This window comes from Vombatus ursinus, unplaced genomic scaffold (genome assembly GCF_900497805.2).
Source record: "Vombatus ursinus unplaced genomic scaffold, bare-nosed wombat genome assembly UNPS02014177.1, whole genome shotgun sequence".
Taxonomy (NCBI): domain Eukaryota; kingdom Metazoa; phylum Chordata; class Mammalia; order Diprotodontia; family Vombatidae; genus Vombatus; species Vombatus ursinus.
Genome location: NW_020953955.1, coordinates 630,242 through 650,750, shown reverse-complemented (window position 1 = coordinate 650,750; position 20,509 = coordinate 630,242). Strand labels below are relative to the sequence as shown.

At 46.4% G+C, this 20,509-nt stretch overlaps 2 protein-coding genes across 3 annotated transcripts; one reads left to right on the top strand and one right to left on the bottom strand.

Annotated features, from left to right (window-relative positions):
* Window positions 1-1,060: 1,060 nt before the first annotated feature.
* Window positions 1,061-10,287, bottom strand: TMX2 (thioredoxin related transmembrane protein 2). 2 transcript variants are annotated; one of them, XM_027860264.1, is made up of 8 exons: window positions 10,225-10,287; window positions 4,749-4,809; window positions 4,257-4,370; window positions 3,933-4,009; window positions 3,553-3,659; window positions 3,268-3,333; window positions 3,059-3,188; window positions 1,061-2,322 (listed from the first exon to the last, which is right to left on the bottom strand). In XM_027860264.1, exons 2-8 carry the CDS (start codon window positions 4,789-4,791, stop codon window positions 2,176-2,178), a joined length of 684 nt encoding a protein of 227 aa, XP_027716065.1. In that variant the 5' UTR covers window positions 4,792-4,809; window positions 10,225-10,287; the 3' UTR covers window positions 1,061-2,175. The 2 variants fall into 2 exon arrangements, with proteins under 2 accessions (XP_027716065.1, XP_027716064.1); XM_027860263.1 differs by lacking the exon at window positions 10,225-10,287 and adding an exon at window positions 9,967-10,216.
* A 193-nt stretch (window positions 10,288-10,480) lies between these two features.
* MED19 (mediator complex subunit 19) lies at window positions 10,481-20,499 on the top strand. The gene is made up of 5 exons (XM_027860265.1): window positions 10,481-10,867; window positions 16,800-17,056; window positions 17,151-17,247; window positions 17,758-17,852; window positions 20,081-20,499. Exons 1-5 carry the CDS (start codon window positions 10,555-10,557, stop codon window positions 20,147-20,149), a joined length of 831 nt encoding a protein of 276 aa, XP_027716066.1. The 5' UTR covers window positions 10,481-10,554; the 3' UTR covers window positions 20,150-20,499.
* The last annotated feature ends 10 nt before the right edge of the window (window positions 20,500-20,509 follow it).

The window sequence follows — 20,509 nt, the reverse complement described above, 5'->3', positions numbered from 1 at the left end:
GTGACCCTGTTTGGGCTTTTCTTGGCAGAGATACTGGAGTGTTTTTCCATTTCCTTCTCCAGCTCATTTTACAGATGAGGATACTGAGGCAAACGGAGTAAAGTGATTTGGCCAGGGTCACATAGCTGGTGTCTTAAGGCGGCATTTGAAATCGGGAATATTAGCCTTCCTGACTGCAAGCCAGAGCTCTATCCATTTCCCCACTCTGATGCCCTATTTAGCAGCAGTGTGGGAGAAATTAGGGTTGGCCCAAAATCTAATGCCAAATAAGTTACAAATGGATACACACAAGGTCACACCATAAACAAATTAGAAGAGCAAGTACGAAATAACCAGTTGGACCGTGAAGGATAGCAAGAGTTCAGGACTGAACAAATGACAGAATCAGACAAGATAAAACTAACAATTTTGATTATATGTAATTGATTTCGATTATACAAAATTAAGAAGCAAACGAAATCTAATGAAGGAAAAATTAGATGAAAAACAGGCAACTGGGGAAAAAAATCTTTCCAACAAGTTTCTCTGATAAAGGTTGCATTTCCATGATATACAATCCAAGTTTATAATAAAAACCATTCCCCAACTGAAAAATGATCAAAGTATATAGTTTTCAAAGGAAGAGCTATCAACAACCAAATAACATATTCTAAATCTGTAAATAATCAGAAATGCAAAGTAAAGAAGTAACTCTGCCGTTCTGCCTCACACCTATCAAACAGGTAAAGATGATAAGGAAGGAGGAGCTCTGGAAAAAATAGATATACTTAGAGTGCAGTGTGGGTGGAGCTGTGAATTGGTTCAGCCATTTTGTAATGCAATTTGGAATTATACCCACTAAGTTACTAAGATATGCACCCTTTGATGCAGCTATGCCATTACTAGAACTACAGGCCAAAGAAATCAAAACGGAAAAAGATATATGTGCAAAAAACCATTTCTAGCAGCTTTGTGTATGGTAGTCCCAAATTTGAAACTCAGTGGGAATGGCTGACCAAATTGTGGCAAAGGGATGTAATAGAATATTATTGTGCTGTAAGAAATGATGAAACAGGGCAGTTTCAGAGGAAATGAAGACCTCTACAAACTGATGCAAATTGAGCAAAATTATAACCATCTATATAATAATATTATAGAGAAAAAGTTTTGAAAGACTAAGAACTTTGATCAACCCAATGATAAACCATACAGGCAAAAAAAAAAAATGAAGACTGTAATATCCCACTCACCTCCTCCTCACAGAGAGAAGGCTCACATTTCCAGACACAGCCAAAATAGGAATCTGATTGGCTGGACTGTGCCAATGTGTACTGAAGTCTTTCTTTTTTTTAGGCTTGTTCTTTTTATTTGTTCAATATTTGGAGTGTGGGACACAGACTGATTGGGGGGGGTGAGAATGAAGTTGATAAAAAAAAACAAAAACTAAAGATAATCAATAAAAAGTGTCAAAGGAACACCCCTGCTGCCCTGGGCCTTTCTCTTTCAGTCCCAACACATGCTCTTGGTTTTCCTTGGCTCAAAGGAAAGGAGTATTAAAATTAATTAACTATCTCTCTTAAAGCAACTTATATCTTTCGACACTCCCCTAGGGCAGTCCAGGTGTAAATGGATTTTATAATTAGTACCCAAATCAAAGTTAAGCTTCAACCCTTTACCAAATGTTAAATAGCAATAAGGAAGGCCAGAAAGACCTCAGAGAAGTAAGTCAACAATCCCGAAGATCTGTTAGTGGTACATCTGACCTGAAACTTGTTTGCTCTGAAGGGTTCGCTATTTGCCTTCTGGAAGAAGCATTGAAACCACAGGATGGCAAAGCCCTGACTTCTGAATTAACCCATTCTCTGTTCTTCCAGGCCCAGTCAGTATTAAAAATGTTCACATTCAGATGGAAACTGCCTTCTTCCAAGATAAGGAATTGATTTTCTTTCCCCTTTGGTGAAATGGTTGACCAAACTGGGGGAGGTGCTTAGCCACAAAGGACATTCTTTTGTATGCCTCTGTTAATTCCTCCCCTAACAGCCTTGGGCCTGGTTCCATGTCTATTCCAAATAAGGAATAAATATAAATACTAAAAGGCATCAGTCTGTTTAGTCCCTCAGTCATAGTAAGGGCAGGGCCTGAAAAGGCAACCAGGAAAAAGCTGGAGGACAAAGGACCTCTGGAAGGACAGAGCTCCTATTTGTCCTTCTTGCTCTCTTCATCTGGCTGCGTATGAGGGGAGGCAGACTCAGATGGCTCCTCAGGGATTTCATCTCGGGTCTTGGTCTGCTTCTTGGCCCGCTGGTACAGCTCATTCAGGCTGAACTCCCGGATCACGTTCTCCTATGGAAAGGAGACAGACACACACACATAGAGACACACTGATTCAGAGATTCAGCTTAGGTGAGAAACGATTATTAAATAACCAATTAGGGAGATCTAGGGCTTTTCCCTTCCTATCTCCTCATTATCCGCTGGGTCACGTCAGCATGTGAAGGACACTGCAGATAAAGAGATCAGATTAACTTTCTCTTTAATCTTGTTCCAACCCCCAAGTGGGGAAGCCCAAAGAGTTCTACTCAGGCTTGGGTGAGAGATTAAAGTCACGTCCCCCAGTCTCTCAGTAGAACAGGTCTACCTCTCATTATAATATTCATTCTTACTGTTAACTAATCAGAGTTGATTGCCACCCTCAAGAACATCCACTCTTTTCCAAGGGCATATAAGCCCTTGAGTGGGTTCCATGAGGGGTTCTTTGGCATTTGAGAGTACTACTGACCCCTTTTATTATCTGCCAGCATAATTAATAAAATGATTAATTACCCAGAAACTATGTCACTCAAACTTATGTCCCATAGGTGAAGTCCAGAACCTCTGCTGGATAGCTGTGCCTCCCTTATATTTGGACACTACTTAAGGAGAAAGAATCTAGATGCCTCAAAGGCTGTTCTAGATGAAAGCTGTGAGAAACGAGGGAGAGGCCTTAACTTCTCCACCCTCCCTGAGTGTTAGTGCAGTTTAGCATTAAAAAGAGCTGTTCTTTCCTCCAGCATTCCCATCCCTAGGCTTCTCTAAGTACCTCTGAGAAAGTCCAAGAGACAGCTCGACCTTTCTTGTCAATCTGGGGTCTCCTCATCACTTCTTTCCCACCCTGGAACAGGATGAGGGTGGGAAGCTGTTTGGTGAGAGGTGACGTGCTCACTTTGTACCTGAAAGGGAAATGAAGGGTTATGTGAGCTCATCTCCAAGCTTCTTCCTCTTCATTCCTTTGCCCAGGGCACCACATACCGTGTACTGACATCAGGGTATCGCCCGACGTCCACCTTCCCAAAATTCAGCCCCGTGCAATTGTACCTGGCAGGGAGACATGAACATTAATATACTGACCAAGCCTTAAAGCAATAGACTCCAGGGAGGGAGAGTGGTGACAAATGGAAGGAAAGGCCCTGACTTTTCATGTTCACCACATTTTAGTATTCAAGGGCTTTGGATGGAGCAGTATGTGCAGCGGTCAAGACTGAAACGCAGTGAGGGGGCTGCTATTCCCAATGTCCCTCTGGGCGTGTTACTCACCTGAGGGAGAGGTCAGCATAGATAGGAGCAAATGACTGGCACTCATTAGACCAATTGGCAAAGAACTCCACGATCCATGTGATACGCTTGTCCCGTTCCAGCTCTTCCTGCCATATGCAAGGTAAGTCATATCTGTCAGCTGGATGATGGAGGCCCCTGAGGAACCTCAGACCCTAGAATCTAAATCCTCACCCTCTCTGCCATACAAACACATAAACCACATCACACATCCCTGATCCAGTGGCACAAATTCCCAAACACAGATGTTCCTCCTAGCAAAAAGAGAACTGAAGACTTGCCCTCTTCCCTCTCAATAGCATCCCCACCCAACACACACACCTTCCCCAGGATCTCAGGGTATAGAAGGAAGGACAACTCACATCAATTGTCTTGTCATTAAAGTACTTGATGTATTCAGGACCCATGTAGAGGGGGGGTTTACATGTCATCAGGAACACTAAACACAGAAAGAGAGCATAAAAAACTAGAACTTCTCTGGAGATCTGCAGTTCCTGCCCAACTGTAGGTACACGTGCTCCCAAAAACACCTATGTATTTTCCTTTACAGATGAGCTTGAGGCAACTGAAGGGGTGTGAAGACTTAGGGAAAAGAATGAGCAATCTGCTTTTTGATTAGGACCAGGTTCCCCATCAAGTAAATGCCCAACCTCAAGCAAATCAGCCCATTTCCCCAGGACCCTCACCTATGCAGAGCGTGACGTAGAGCAGGCCCATGCGAATGTCCAGACGGAAAAAGAGGATCGCGTTGGCAACTTTACTGAACATGAAGATGTTACCTATATGCTGCTCCACAGTGACTGAAATGCAGATGTCATAGGTCAGGCTGGAGCTGAATGATCCTATACCACCTTCCCTGTCCCTATCTCCAGAGCAGCTTTTTGGAGAGCTTCTTCCACAGGGCCTCAGGCCCAACTAGCCTGGCTCCGCCTCCACCAAACAATGCTCTTCCAATGGAGAAAAGTAATTAGCATGGAAAAAAAAACAGCTAAAACTGATATAATCACAGTCGGAGGAGCTCTTTACCCACAATGAAATCATTGGATCTTCCCAACTGTCTCACTTCAGCTATTAATACCCCCACTGCAAGATGGGGAAACGGGTTCCAAGAGGTAAATGACCACATCTCCCCACCCCAGACTTTGCAGAGAGGCTGAGGAGCAGTGGGGCATACTCACTTGATCTCCGGTTCTTCATCATTACGATGGCACTGAGGAACATTAAGATCTCCACCTCCCTCTGTAAGAGAATCACAGTGACTGCACGTGAAAAACCACGGCAGAGAGACACACAGCAGCAAGCCATGAGACACAAACTGAAGACGACAGCAGCAACAGGTACTTAGGCACTGATTCAGCATGGGCCCCATGCACAACTGGGAAATGGTTGCAAAGTTGCAGAAAAATTGATACAATGAAGTATTTATTGTGACATTCTAATAAATTAATACAATATCTTTCTCTGAAGTTTTCAAAGAAAAGTTGGACCTTTTCTTCTGACATCAATATAGAGTTTGCCATTGTTTTATGATCTAATCCCTTTGGGTTGCTTCCTAAGGGCATGGGGTGGCGAGGGATCATTATGTTTACAGATTAATATGTCTCAAAACATTGGAGAATTGTGAAACTATCCATGCCTACGAACCATGAGTCAATGGCATCGCCTCAACAAACAAACGTGGGGCGAACATCAGTGATCACTAAACTGCTAACATTCCATTCAGTATGAATTCTGAAAAAAAGATACTTTCATACTAAAACACAATCATATTTCATTACAGGTAATTGAATAATTCTAGCCTCAGGAATAAGAATTTACCCAGGGCAACTTTACCATCTTGTCTCTTTTAGGAATACCATTGTCAACAGCAGAGCAGTCATTCAACCTGCTTCAAACACAGTATAATACAGAGGTATGCAAATGAGCCCAACTAACATGAATAACATAAAGAAGGCAGGTACTTCAGCACACATCTGGAATCTGGATTTTCTGCCCCAATTCTCCGCCATCAATGAATGGCAGAGGGGAAGAACACTGGTGAGTCTTGTGCCTGAAGCAGAAACTAGAGAAGGTTTTCCTCTGATCAGCCATTTATTATGTGCCTACCTTATGTCAGGCACCATGCTAAGCACTGGGAATACAAAGAAAGGGAAAAGACAGTCTCTGCCCTGGAGGGGCTCAAAGTCTAATGGGGGACTGGAAGTGTTCAAAGTTGGAAATCAAACCTGAGGTTAGACAGAGCAAGAGAGGGCAGGAAGGAAAAGAGACAAGAAAGAAGACAGACGGTTTAAAATTGTTCACAGATTCAGAATTTTACTGTAGGTCGGAAAGACCTCACCCATTAGACATATATTGGGCTCCCTTCATTTTATAGATAGGGAAGACATTTCACATCTGCACGTTGGTCTACTGAAGGCCACAGGTTCAAAGGTGGAAATATCACGAAGAACAGCAGAAACAAACATGTATTAAGTGGCTGTAAGCAAAGCATTGTGGTGGGCCCTGGAGGGGTGGAGGAGCTCACAAAGTTTAGCAAACTGCCTCAAAGTACTTTGTGGGGCATGGGAAGTAAAGTCTGGTGAAGGAAAAGAAACTTTCCCTAACTCTATGTGGGGAAATTGAGTCCGGGGTAGTAAAATGACTTGCCAGAGGTCATACCAACCTTATGTGCCAAGTACAAAACAGAATATTCGCTGAATTGTGGGTGGATGGGGGTGGAGAGGGTAAGAGACAGGGAGGGAGTCTTCTGGGAAGGCTTCCTGGAGGAGGTAGCATCAAAAGTTGGAATTTAAACAAGTAAGAATTCAAAGAGCAGAGGTGGGAAGGAGAACACTCCAGTAATGAGAATAGAGCACTCTGTGCTGCAGGGAGGACAGGGAGTGAGAGGTAAAGCTCTACAGTTTGGCTGAAGCAGAGTGTACCTGGACGGAGAGTAACAGCAGATAAAATTGGAAGAGCGGAGAAACAGCAGGGTAAATAACATGGACTGGAACTCGAAAAAGCAACAGGCTGATAAAGGTCTCACTTCTGAGTTACGGAGAGAACAGATTCAAATCTATCTGAGTAAGAGTCATTCCTCAAACAACAAATGGTCAAAGGATCTGAATGGGCCTCTTGAGATGAAGGAATCTATGCTATTACTCAGCTATCGATAGCTGTACGAAAAGAAATGCTTCAAACCACTAATAATTAGAGAAATGCAAATTAAAACAACTCAGAGGTTCTACCTCACGGCCATCAGACTGGCAAAACTGACCAAAAATGGAAAATAACAAATACTGTAGGCCCATAGGGAAAAAAGGCAAAATATACTTTTAGTAAACTCTTTTTTTTTTTTAAAGGCAATTGGGGGTTAAGTGACTTGCCCAGCATCACACAGCTAGTAAGTGTCAAGTGTTTGGTCTGAGGCTGGATTTGAACTCGGGGTCCTCCTGACGTCAGGGCGAGTGCTCTATCCACTGCGCCACCTAGCTGCCCCTCGATATACACTTCTGAGGGAGCTATAAACTGGTGCTGCCATTCTGGAAAGCCATTTGGAACTATGTCCATAGAGCTATTGAACTGTTCATAGCAATACCTAGCAATGGTTTATGTAGCAATATACCACTACTATGTCTCACTGGAAGATAAGAGGAAAAGGATCCACATATACACAAATATCTCTGGCAACTCCCTTTGCCATAGCAAAGAACAGGCCCATCAACTGGGGAATGGCTGAACAAATGTTGCTACAGGAATGTGACAGAATGCTAGTGGGCAATAAGAATGAGGATGCTGACAGTTTCAGAGAAGCCTATGAAGACTTGTATGAATTGATGAAGAGAGAAGTGAGCAGAACCAGAACAATTATACAATAAGAGCAACATTGGCAAGATAAACAGTTGCAAAAGACTTAGGAATTCTGATCAATGCAGTGACCAACCACAATTCCAGAGAACTCCTTGTTTCTTTCTTTCTTTTTTGTTTTGTTCTCTTTTTTTGCTTTTTGGTGAGGCAATCAGGGTTAAATGACTTGCCCAGGGTCACACAGCTATTACGTGTCAAGTGTCTGAGAAGAGATTTGAACTCAGGTCCTCCTGACTCCAGGGCCAGAGCTCTATCCACTCTGCCACCTAGCTGCCCCTCAGACAACTCCTGATAAAACATGCTACCACATCCTGACACAGGGGACAGGCTCAGAGCAAAGAATGAGACAATTTATTTGATCATAGGTCAATGTGGGAATTTGTTTTACTTGACCATACATGTTTGTAACGGGGCTGTTTTGTCTTTTTTTTTTTTTCTCATGGAAATGGGATGTAGGGCAGGGAACTAGAGTTGAGAAAAGGTAGCTGTTTGTTGACTGAAAAACAAAATTTAATTACAAAAAGGCAAAAGGAAAGATTTTTCACCTAACAACATAACTCAATCTTTGGGCAAATATATTATACAGTGGTATGGAGGAAGAAGAATAGATGCAGAAAACTTTCCAGGAAGTTATGGCAATATTTCAAGAGGATGATAAAGAGGCTAGAACTAGGGTGCGCTACAGAAGCAAAGACAAGAGGTGGAATGAGGAGGAATGTCACGTATTCCCTTTGTGAGACTGTGAATTCCCAGGCCAGGAAGAATCATCTTGTTTACCTTTATAGTCTCACGTGAAGGTTGGGAGCTTTGTAATTACTACAGAAATGAGAGGTAGGTAGGTGCTCTAATTTATTATTATTAGATCAAGGATACTCCTACAAGACGGCCTTATTAATCTCTATCTCCTTTAGGATGGGACATAGTGCTATGTATACAACAGACACTTAATACAACGTGATATACTAGAAAGAACCCTGGACTTAGAAGTCCAAAAGTCCAGGCATGTATTCCATCTCCACTACTTACTAACTTTCTGACACTTGTCAAGTTGCTTCCCCAATATGCCTCCATTTCCCAAGCTGTAAATGATAGCTTGGACTAGATCCATCTCTAGGGTCCCTTCCAATTCTTAAGGCTCTGTAAACTGTTGTGAGAAGTGATGTGTCTCAAGCTGGGCCAGGATTTGGGTTGGCTGAAAAATGAAAGGAGGATGGGGAAAAACAATATGAATATTGCTGAAAAGGGAGGGATGAGTGTTCAAGTATGTGATAAGCTGTAACTAAGCTTGGATAGAAAGACAGCATAGTTTAGTGAAAAGACCAATGGATTTGGAGTCAAAAGACTAAATGATCTGTGAAAAGATAAAACAACTCCGAGGTAATAATTAAATTAACAATGATTAAACGACCATTAAATCAAGCTACTCACTTCCTGAAAGGTGATGGACTAAATGTGCTGGAAGAGATATTTTTTAGACATAGCTAATAAGGAAATTAATTTTGCTATTAAGATTTTTTTAAATGAGAAGTTGTAGAAGGGAAAGAAAATAGACTTTTGTTCATTAAAAACTTAAAAAGATTATACGACAGTAAACAAAAGAAGGAATGAGTCTTCTGTTTAAATCCTGGCTCAGCTACTCAGTGCTCTGTGACAGACAACGTGGAGTTTCTTAACTTTCTGGCTCTAAATCTAGGATCCAAGGATGGTTCTCAAACAGGGCTACCCATATCTTGTCCCCTATGCCTACAAGGTGTTTACAACCATCACCTCTGAAAATCTCTCCTTTCCTTCCTCAGCTCAAGTGCCACGTTATGCACCCCATCTTCCATTACTTCCTATATGCTTTAAATATATGTGTATTTATTTACTGCTCTTTTTTTTGTTTGTTTGTTTGTTTTTTAGGCAATTGGGGTTAAGTGACTTGCCCAGAGTCACACAGCTAGTAAGTGTCAAATGTTTGGTCTGATGCTGGATTTGAACTCAGGTCCTCCTGACTTCAGGGCCGGTACTCTATCCACTGCACCACCTAGCTGCCCCTGTATTTATTTACTTAACAATTTTGTCTCTTCCAACAGAAGGTAAGCTCCTTGAAAGCATGGACTATCGACCTGGAGGAAACTGACTGATCCTATGACTCGGGTTCATGCCTCTAGTACGAAAAGCTGAGCTATGTGATTTCCCCTCTTTAGGCCTCAGTTTTCCCACAGCAACAGCAATTTCTTTTCTATGCTGGCTTTAAAGATCAGAAAGTGCCCTCCTTACAGCAGAGGCCACATAACCTTAGATCCGGAGCTGGGGTCACCTAGACTAATTCTCAGTTTGCAGGTGAGGAAACCTAGTCCTAGCGGGATGAAATGAACCGCCCAAGGTCATGCCGGCAGGAACCGGTGGAGCTCGGATCCGTTTGGCAACTCTCCCTCACCTTCCAAATCCGTACGGCCCGGCTCCAAGCACCTGCCACCCTGCCTCAGTTACGCCCCGGAGCTCCGGCGGGTCAAGGACACTCCCACCCTGCCCTTCGGTGACCCTGGAGCCACTTCTTCCGCTCACCCAGTCAAAGTCGCAGGGGTTGCCGTCCTCGCGCTGGGTGGGGAGACCGAGGCAGACCGGCGGCAGCTTCCTCACAAGCAGGAAGGCGACTGATAGGAGCGCCGACAACAGGTAGTACGGCTTGGCCAGCCATCGCGACAGCCTCGGCACCGAATACAGCAGCGCCAGCAGCGGAGCCAGCACAGCCATCTTCCCTCCCCTGAAGCAGCGGCCGCCACCACCGGCGCCGCCGCCCTGTCAACTGCTCAGCCAAAGTACCTGCCGGACGCCGGACCTGTCCCACGACCGCCTGCCATCCGGGCCTCCCGATTGGGCCGCGCCTCTGTCGCTCCGGAACCTGAGCCAGGAGCTGAATTATGATTGGATTCGGCTGAAAGAACGGCCTTTCTGAAAGGCTGCCCTCTCTCGGCTTCCCTCTCCTGATTGGATGCTGTGAACAGGGCAGGCGGGGAGATGGGCGTTCCCTAGCTTCACTTCCTCCTATGACATCTTAGAGCGACGGAAGTTCTTCGGCCGGTGGAGACAGACGTATCCAATAAATAGAAGATCCAGAAAGAGGAGGGCGGTGCTGCGCGAGAGGGTTGTCCAATGAGAGGTCGCGGTGGTGCCAGACTCCGAGTGGGCGGAGGCAGCCGCGGCAGCGGTAGAAGCAGCGGCGGTGGCAGCAGAGCGGTCGACGCGATGGAGAACTTCACAGCGCTTTTCGGTGCCCAAACTGAGCCGCCGCCGCCGCCGCCAGCCACGCTGGGCTTTGGGCCGGGGAAGCCGCCCCCTCCGCCGCCTCCTCCTCCGGGTGGGGGCCCCGGAACGGTCCCGCCGCCCGCTGCGGCCCCAGCCCCTCCTGGCGCTGACAAGGCCGCAGCTGGGTGCGGACCCTTCTACCTGATGCGGGAGCTCCCAGGTGAGCACGGGTGCTCTTGGAAGCCAGCCAATCAGCTCCTAGGGAGGGCGTGAAGGTTGGGGCTGTAGGCCAATGAGCGGAAGCGACAAGTAATAGGGCAAAAGAGGGCGGAGACATTGTAGGTATCTCTGTAAGTCTGAGAGCCAAGGGGGCGGGACCGAATGAGCGAGCCAGCCAATGAACGGGTTTGAAGCGCGTCTGGCTGATGGAGGCTGGAGGATCTGGGTTCTAGACTTACTTCTGACATTTTTGTTTGCTGTCCTACCCCGGCATAGTGCTTGTTGACTCTTTAAAGTGCCGTATAAATTATGTGTTGGTGGCTCAGTGGCTGGAGCGTTGGCCCTGGAATCAGGAAGGCCGGAGTTCAAATCTTGCACATCACTCCACCTTTGCCTCAGTTTCCTCATTTGTAAAATGGATTAAATGGCACCTACCTTCCAGGGTTGTTGTGAGGATAAAATGAGATAATCTTTGTAAGGTGCTCTATGAAGCAGCCTGTGGCATTCAGTATGGAGCCCAGGTTGGCTCCTCCTCGAAAGTGGACCCAAACAGAGCAAGTTGTGAAGAGATTCGATGCAAAGCAGGATCTAGCATCTCATTGTCCACTGCTGACTGGCTCCATTCCCAAACTTGGGCAGGTGATCTAATTTATGCGGATCCGCCTACTAACTTTTGGTGCAGACTTGTTTCCTTTGCCTAGCCAACAGCAAGCTAAACTGTAGCGGGGTACCTTGATCCAGCATATGGATGGATCGTTAGCAATGCAATTCCAGCAGCGGTTAGAGAGGTTGTGGTGTTTATCAAGAATGCTGTAAGGAACGATTTGGCTCTACGTTCCCATAGATAGAGGCATTCATCACAGTGCGGCAGCTAAACTAAGCCTGTAGACCCACCCTAACTTGGCAAGGGTAGAAAATTACTGGTTAAAGAAGAGTACTCCCACATATGTTGGGAGCATCTGGAACCATTGCAAGATCTGTACGGGGCTGGGGGAGGAGGTGATGTTGCTAACCAGATGGTTAACTGTCTGCTGAGCTCAACCTTGAAATTATTCATAACCTTGAAGAAAAAGAGGAGGGGATTGCCCAGGGCAGGCTGGAGGAGAGAGGAAAACTGGAAGCAGAATGGCCAGTTTTAAAAAACCCTTATCATAAATCTAGGAATGAGATAAGAGTCTACTAGAGTGTTAGAAGGAGGAATGTAAAGGAAGGTTAAATATGTGAGTTAGAAGCAAAGTTATCAACAGAACTTTATGAGTTTGAATATAGGAGCAAGAGAAAACGAAGTCAAAGATGGTTAAGGTTTCGAACCTGGTTGACATAGAAGAGTTACAATACTTGGTGCAGTAGAAAGTGTTGAATTTACTTCCAAAATCAAAATTTAAAAAAATCATTTTAAATCCTGGCTTTGCCACTGATTCCCTGTGGGACCACGGATGAGCAACTTAACCTGTTGGGGTTATTGACCTCTCCGTTCTCTGAGGGAGTTGGACTGGATGATCTCTAATGTCCCCGCTAGCTGTAGCTCTGAAACTATGGTTCTGTGACTGTTGGCAGAGATTGGTAAGTAAGGAGAGGGTAGTATAGAATAAATATTTCAGGGGCAGGTGATGAGCTTTAGAAGTGTTGAGTTTGCCAAGATATAGAAGCAATTAACAGATAAATGTAACACCAAAAGCCATTCCCCAACAGATAAGTGGTCAAAGAATATGAACAAACAGTTCTCAAAGAATTGTAAACTGTTAATAACCATATGAAACAGTGCTCCGAATCACTGAATGATAAGAGCAATGCATATCAGAACAACCCAGAGGAAGCACACACCCTACAAATTGGCAAAGATGACAAAAGGTGGGAAGTCAGTGTAGAGCAGCTGTGGGAAGATAGCACTAGTGTATTGTAGGTGGAGCTGCACAGTGGTACAGCCGAGCAGTATGAAATCATGCAAATAAAATGACGATTTGACCCAGGGATTCTGTTACTAGACTTAAGGCTATTGATAAGAAGAAAGCCCCATGTATACCAAAATATTTATAATAATGATTTTTGTGATAGCAAAGAATTGGAAACAAAGTACATGCCCATTGATTGGGGAAATGCCTGAACAAATTGTGGCGCGTGAATGAACCCCGATTGATTGCTAGAGTATTACTGTGTTATAAGAAATTATGAATAAAATAAAAACAGAAGCATGGAAAGATCTACATGAACTAGTGCAGAATGAAGTAAGCAAAACCAAGGAAACAATACGTACACACAATGACTACAATGATGTAAACAGAAAGAACTGTCACCAAAACAATCAAGAGTGAATGGTGCCGGGACAGCTAGGTGGCGCAGTAGATAGCGCACTGGCCCTGGAGTCAGGAGGACCTGAGTTCAAATTTGGCCTCAGACACATAACATTTACTAGCAGTTTGACCTTGGGCAAGTCATTTAACCCCACTGGCTAGACCAAAAAAAGAAAAAAAAAAGAGTGAATGGTGCGAAATTATAAAGCGCAGGCATGGCATGAAAAAAGAGATAAAAGTAAATGTGCTCCCACCCCATCCCTTGTAGAGGTCCACAAATGTGCATTGTACAATACTGTATTTTCAGACCTTTCGATTTATTGATCAGTTGTACTGATTTTTTTCCTCTTATTCTTAAATTCTTTTACTTTTCCTTTAAAAAAAAGTGCTATTTGTTATCTGGGAGGAGGAATACTGGAGAAAAGTATGGTGACATTAAAAAGGGAAGGGGAAGGAAATGGAATAAACATTGATATGGTGCCTACTGTGTGCCAGGTACTGTTCTAAGTACCATTTTTAAGTACATTTTATCTCATTTAATCTTCACAATAACCCTGAGGTAGATGCTATTATTATCCTCATATTGCAGTTGAGAAAACTAAAACAAACAGGTTGAGTGACTTGCCCAGGGTCACACAACTAGTAAGTATCGGAAGCTGGCTTTGAACTATCGACTCCAGGCCCAGCACTCTATCCATTGCACCACCAGCTGTGATCAATGTGATCAAAGTAATTTAAAAATTAGAGAGAAAAAAAAGAAATGTGGAGCTTGAGTCGACTGGAGGAACTGAGTAGAATTGTCTCACAGCAAGTTAGAGGTGCAGAATTGGAGTTTGAGAAAGAAGTGACAGTCGGAGATAGAGGTGTGCCCCTCATCCTCACAGGTGATACTGGAAGCGAGAGTATGATGGATGAGCTCTCCAAGGTAAAAGGAGAGAGTAGAGGGCTAAGAACTGAACCCTGGGGCGTGAACCCCAAGAATCACATTTAGTAGGTGAATAGAGGACCATAGATAAGATTGACTAGAGAAACAGGAAGGGGACTGGGATTATGTAGTGTTCCAGAGGCCAAAAGAGAAGGCTCTTGAAGGTCAGCAACATCGAAGGCTTCAGAAAAGTTCAGGCGGAAGAAAGGTGGATTTCATACTGTCTCAGAGAGGGCCCTCGGAGGCCGTGTTGGCTAACTCAGACCTGAACAGTGATCCTTTTTCAAGGATCCCTTTGCTGCTGTTGAATTGTTTTGCAGTCATATCCTACTCTTTGTGATTTGCCATTTCCTTCTCTAGCTCATTTTACAGATGAGCAACCGAGGCACACAAGGTTAAGTGACTTGCCCAGGGTCACACAGCTAGTGTGTAAACCTGAGGCCTGAACTTGAACCCAGGAAGAGTTCAGATTCCTTCCTAATTTTGCCACCTAGCTGCCCCCAGGTATCCCTAAGAAGAAGTTATTCAACATGCAGTGAGGTGCAGAGTGGTGTTCCACTATTAGGTGATTAAGAGGTCACTGGTGAGCTTTGAAAAACCCAAGTCAATATAGTCAATTGACTGCATAGGGTCACCCTGTAAATTTTAGGAACTGGAGACCATAGGTGTGGACCATGCCACTGTTTGGCCTTAAAAAGAAGGAGAAAAATCCCTCTAGGGATTCAGAGTATGTGAGGCCTGTAAGGCACTTTGAAAATCTCTAATTCGAGGCCTTCATGGCGGACCCTTTCATGGTGTCATTTTATCATTTAACAAGTTCCCCCCAGGGGCAGCTAAGTGGCGCAGTAGATAGAGCACCGGCCCTGAAGTCAGGAGGACCTGAGTTCAAATCGGGCCTCAGTCCAAACACTTGACATTTACTAGCTGTGTGACCCTGGGCAAGTCACTTAACCCCAATTGCCTAAAAAAAATAAAATTAAATTAAAATAAAATAAAATAACAAGTTCCCCCCTTTGGAGGCAGAGCTCAGTCAGAGACAGCACAGTAGAGAGAGCACTTTGGACACCCTGACATGAATGTCCTCTTAAACTCAACATGGCCACAGTGGAGCTCATGATCTTTTCCCCCAAATCCTTCTCCTCTCACTTCCCTGTGACCGTCGGTAGCACTGTGCTCCCCGTCACCCTGGCTCATAACCGAGGTGTCATCCTAGACTCCCCACTCTCTCTCACTCCCTCTACCCAGTCAGTTGCCAGGCCTGTCAGAATTACCTTCATAACACCTCTCGTTTACACCCTCTTCTCCCCTCTGACCCTGCCACCTTCCTGATACGGGCACTTATCATCCCTGCCCTGGCCTACTGCTGTAGCCGCTGATGGGTCTGCCTGCCACAGTCTACCCACTACAGACCGCATTCTACTCGACTGTTGAAAAGTGAGCTTCCTAAAGCACAGGTCCGACCATGTGTGTCCAGTCTCCGTCCCCCGTCTCCCAGTAATCTCCAGTAGCTCTCTGTTACCTCTCGGATCAAATATAAAACTCTCTGTTTGGATTTTAAAGCCCTTCATAACTTGCATAACTCCCCTCCCCTATCTTTCCAGGTGCTGTGACTTACCTAAGGTCAGATATTGCATTAGCCACCTCAAAGACAAGAAAATCATAATGCAGTGATCTTTTTATAGTGCAAGAGCATCTGGTACTGACCGATAAAAGGCAGACAGCAAAATATAAAAGGGCATTTCCACCCCCCAATTAATTGCGAATTAACTGGGTGAAGGTGTTTGTTGTTTCTTGGTCAGTGAATAAGAAGCTGAAAGTTCCTCAGGAAGTAAACCAAGAGTAGAGAACTTTTATATTTAGCCCTTAGGTTACTATCCCATTGCTTAGTGCAGCTACTGTTCAGAAAACCTTAATTGTCTTAGTAGGTTGCTGTGCTTAGTACGTTCAGAATGGAGCCTTATCCTAAAGAGAAAATGGTCAGTAGGGGACCAGACATTTCAGCGTTGCTAAGACGAAAGCCCGTGGCCCAAGGGGAGCTGTGTGCAACCCCCAGACTTCTGTAGACTCTCAGCCTCCCTGTCTTTTTCCCATTCTGCATCTGTCCATCTCCCTTGCGCTTTCCCATGTATCTCCTCTCTTACCTGCGTCTTCTCTTGTGTCTTTCCATCTGCCCCCCTCCCCCACCTGTCCCTTCCTTTCTTTCTGCCCCCATTCGAATCAGGCCATAACACGGAGCTAGTTTAAAGGCATTTTTATGGTTGTTGTTGTTGTTTTTAATGTCTGCCATATTTAGGAATCGTGCCATTTGAGAGTTAGGACACAAGAGTTTGCCTAGGCCAGGGGTGGGGAACCTGCAGCCTTGAGGCCATATGTGGTCCTCTAGGTCCTCAAGTGTGGCCCTCCGACTGTTCTGTGAAGTTTGGATTCAGTGAAAGGGCCACACTGGAGGGCCACATGTGACCTCGGGGCCACTGGTTCCCCACCCCTGGCCTAGTCTAACCTTTATTTATTGAAGAAACTGAGGCAGAGAGAGGCAAGTGACTTGGGGTTAGTTCATACAGCCACTAGTTAGTGATGGAGCCAGCCCTTGTTCCCCGGGCACGGTCAGTGTTTTATGTTTCTCGTAAGGAAGCAGACGTGCAAAGGAGCTCATGATTCGCCTCCTCGCTTCCTGGCAGCAGCTCCCTGAATCCTCTTTCCTCTCCCTTTCTCTGCAGGCAGCACAGAGCTGACAGGTAGCACCAATCTGATCACACACTACAACCTGGAGCACGCCTACAATAAATTCTGTGGGAAGAAGGTGAAGGAGAAGCTGAGTAACTTCTTGCCTGATCTGCCGGGGATGATAGACCTGCCCGGCTCCCACGACAACAGTGGCCTCCGTTCCCTCATCGAGAAGCCCCCCATCCTTGGGGGCTCTTTCAACCCTATCACGGGCACCATGCTGGCAGGCTTCCGCCTGCACGCTGGCCCGGTGAGTCCTGCAGCCGGGGCGGAGGGGAGGGGGGCTGCACGCGAAGGCCATGGCCTCCACCTCTACTCATGGCACCTCTGGGCCCTTCTTCCAGCTGCCAGAGCAGTGTCGCCTGATGCACATCCAGCCCCCCAAGAAGAAGAATAAGCACAAACACAAACAGAGCCGTACCCAGGACCCCGTCCCCCCAGGTAAGAAGCTGCTGCTGAAGGCCAGAAAGCGTTCTCATCTTCTGCGTCTGCTTCTGGCTGCCCTCAAGCAGTCTGAAAACAGTAGGCACTCACATTCCTCTGAGCACTGCCCTCACAAAATCCCGTCAGGTAGCTAGTGCAAGGACTGTTGTCCCCGTTTTATAGCTCAGGAAGCTGAGACCCAGAGAAGGGAAGTGGCTTGCCCACGGCCACACAGCTAGGAAGTCTCTGAGCTGGGATTGGAACCCAGGTTTCCTGATTTCAAGTCTAGGACTTTTTTTCACTGTGCCGTGCTGGCCATTCTCTTAACACAGAGCTCCTGCCGAGTCCCACTTTGATACTCCAGGAAGAACCAGTACCCTGGGGGGGACTTGACAATGAGTCCCTGGTAGAGCCTGAGGCCCCCTTTCAAGCCACTTGGAAAATAACAGTTGTCCTTGACTCAGTTTTCGTGTTGGCTTTTGAGTTCATAAGCAGTAGGAACTCTACAGGTGATACTGTCTCCTATAGAAACTCCATCCGATTCGGATCACAAGAAAAAGAAAAAGAAAAAGGAAGAAGATCCTGAGCGGAAAAGGAAGAAGAAAGAAAAGAAGAAGAAGAAGGTAGGATAGTGGTCTCTTCCTGTAACCCACTGAGGTCCTGTGTATCTTGTTTTTATCTTAAGGCGAATCCAAGTCCTTTCCCTCAGGTGGTGAACCTGCGGACGGAACCCCATGGGATCGTAGGCCACTTACGTTGTGGAGGGCTTTAAGGGTTACCAAACGCCTTCCTCACAACAGCCCTGGGACCCAAGTATCCCAAGTATTATTGATTGTACCCATTTTACAGTTGAGGAAACTCCCTACCGCAACTGTTGCAGACCTCATCTTTCAAGTCTCCTACACCTCCTCCTTCCCCACTCACTCTCAGCAGAGGACCTGGCGTCCTCCGTCATTGAGAAAGCAAAGGCAGTCTGTCCCGAGCTCCCTCTTTGCTCCCTCAGAACCTTCCTGCAGTACGCCGCCTCCTCTTCCTTTGCTCGAGTCTCTGCCAGAGACGGTCCTTCTCTTTGCCAAGGCTGCTCCTCTCCTGTGCCCCGAACTCCATCTTGGATCTCTCCTGGGGGCTTCATTCCTTCAGTTTCTCCTGTCTCTCTTCCTCATCTTCAGCTTCTCATCTCCTGGCTGCTCCTTTGTTGCCCAGAAGTAGGCCCGGGTCTCCCTCAGCCTCTCCCTCTCTTCCCTTTCAGTCAGACTCCTAGAAGAGGCCGTCTTCATTTGTTGCTTCTACTTACTCTCCTCTTACACCCCTGTCCTTTGCAGTCTGCCTTCTGACCCCCCACTCAATTAAAGCTGCTCTCTTCTAGGTTCCCAGGTATCTCTGAAACGCCAGCTCTGACGGCCTCCACCGGTCCATGTCCTTGATCACTGCAGCTTTCCACACTCAGCCATTCCCTCTTCCTTGATGTTCTGTCCCCCGGGGGTCTTCCTGCCACTGCTCTCTCCTGGTTCTCCTCCTACCTGCTTAGCTAGTCTTTCTCAGCCTCTTTTGCCGAACCATGTGCGCCCCACTCTCCACCTCAAAGAACACCCCTTCTCTCTTTCCACCCTCTTTCTCAGTGACCTCCTCAACCGCCACAGGTTCAATGAGCATCCGGAGGGAGGCGGCTCCCAAATCTATGTATCCAGCCGTGCTCCAGGCCTGCCTCAGCAACTGCCTGCCCGACAGCTCCGCCTGGATGTCCCATCGGCATCTCAAACTCAGCGTCTCCAAAAAGAAACTCGTTGTCTTCCTCTCCCGTGCACGCTGCCCTGTTTCCTATTGCTGGCACCGCCATCCTAGCCACCCCGCTCTGTCATTCTTCTTGGCTCTCCCTTCTCTGCCCCTCACATCCAGTAGGTGTCATGTCTTGTCAGTTCCGCCTTCACGTCCCTCCCGTCCAGCCCTTCTCTCTACTCATACAGTCGTGACCCAAGTCCAGGCCCCCATCACCTCTTGTCTGAACGACTGGTTTCCCGGCTTCCGGCTTTTCTCCTCCCTTCATCTTCCTCAACTGCCACGACAGTTTCAGTGCACAGGTGGGTCCATGTCACACATCGAATCCCTTGATCAGAAACCTTGAGCGTGTTTCCTCTGACATAAGACAAACTTCTCAGCTAGGCATTGATAGGCCTTGACAGTCTGGTGTTGGCCTACCTTTGCAGACTTCTCTCCTGTTACTCACCTTCACGCACAGTCTACTTTTTAGTCCAATAGACCTACTTGCTGTTCCCCAGACTCAGCGTTTCCTGTCCTGACTCAGTGCTGCCCTTGCACAGTCTGGCCGTGCCTAGAATCTGCTCCTTCCCACTTCCACCTGTGAGAATCCTTAGCTTCCCTCAAGGCTTAACTTAGGGGCCACCTCCTACAGGAAGCTCTTTCCCATCACAGCTATAAGTGCTCCCTCTCTCTTCCAATTATATTGTATTATCCCCATTCCCAGTAGAATGGAAGCTTCTTGAGGGCAGGGACTGTTTTCTCTGTGTTTATATTTTCAGCATCTAGCAGAGTGCCTCGAACATAGTAGGCGCCTGTCACGTGTGCCTGTGAGGTGAAGTGAGGCTCAGAAGTGAAGTGAGGCCACAGGGTTACATGAGCTAGTGAGTGGCCAAGCCGAGTGAAACACAAACCCAGCTTTCCTGATTCCCAGGCCAGGCCTTATTCCACTCTACCCACACAGCCTCTAGTAGTAGGAGCCTTTGGCCTACTTGTCCTTTAAGGTGGGACAAGACAGGTTGTGTAGTTTACCACCTGTGGTGAGCTCCCTGGAATCGAGATGGTTTCCCTACATTTGCTTCTGTTTTTTCCCCAGAACCGACACAGTCCAGAGCATCCCGGTATGGGCAGCTCCCAGGCCAGCAGCAGCAGTAGCCTCCGTTAACAAGACCATTGGACGACAGACAGGCCAGGGGAGCTCTCTTCTCCTACGCTGAACTTGCCAACAGAAGCAACCTTGGAGGCTAGAGGACATACTGCCCTTGGAGCATTCCCCTGCGATTGGGGTAGAATGCAGGCCAGGCCAGCTCTGGCTGGGAGCGAATGAGGTGGATTCATTAGGGTGGGAAGGGCAGTGCCTGTGCAAGGCACAGCCCAGTTGGCTCTGCGGTGGAGCCGCTTTTCCCTTCCCAAGGAGCCTGCTCTCCGTGTTTTTTTGTACAGTTTGTCTGCTTTAAGATTTGGATTGGTTTATTAGGGCTTGGTTTCTTTTTTAAAAATTCATATTGTACCAGACTGGCTGAGT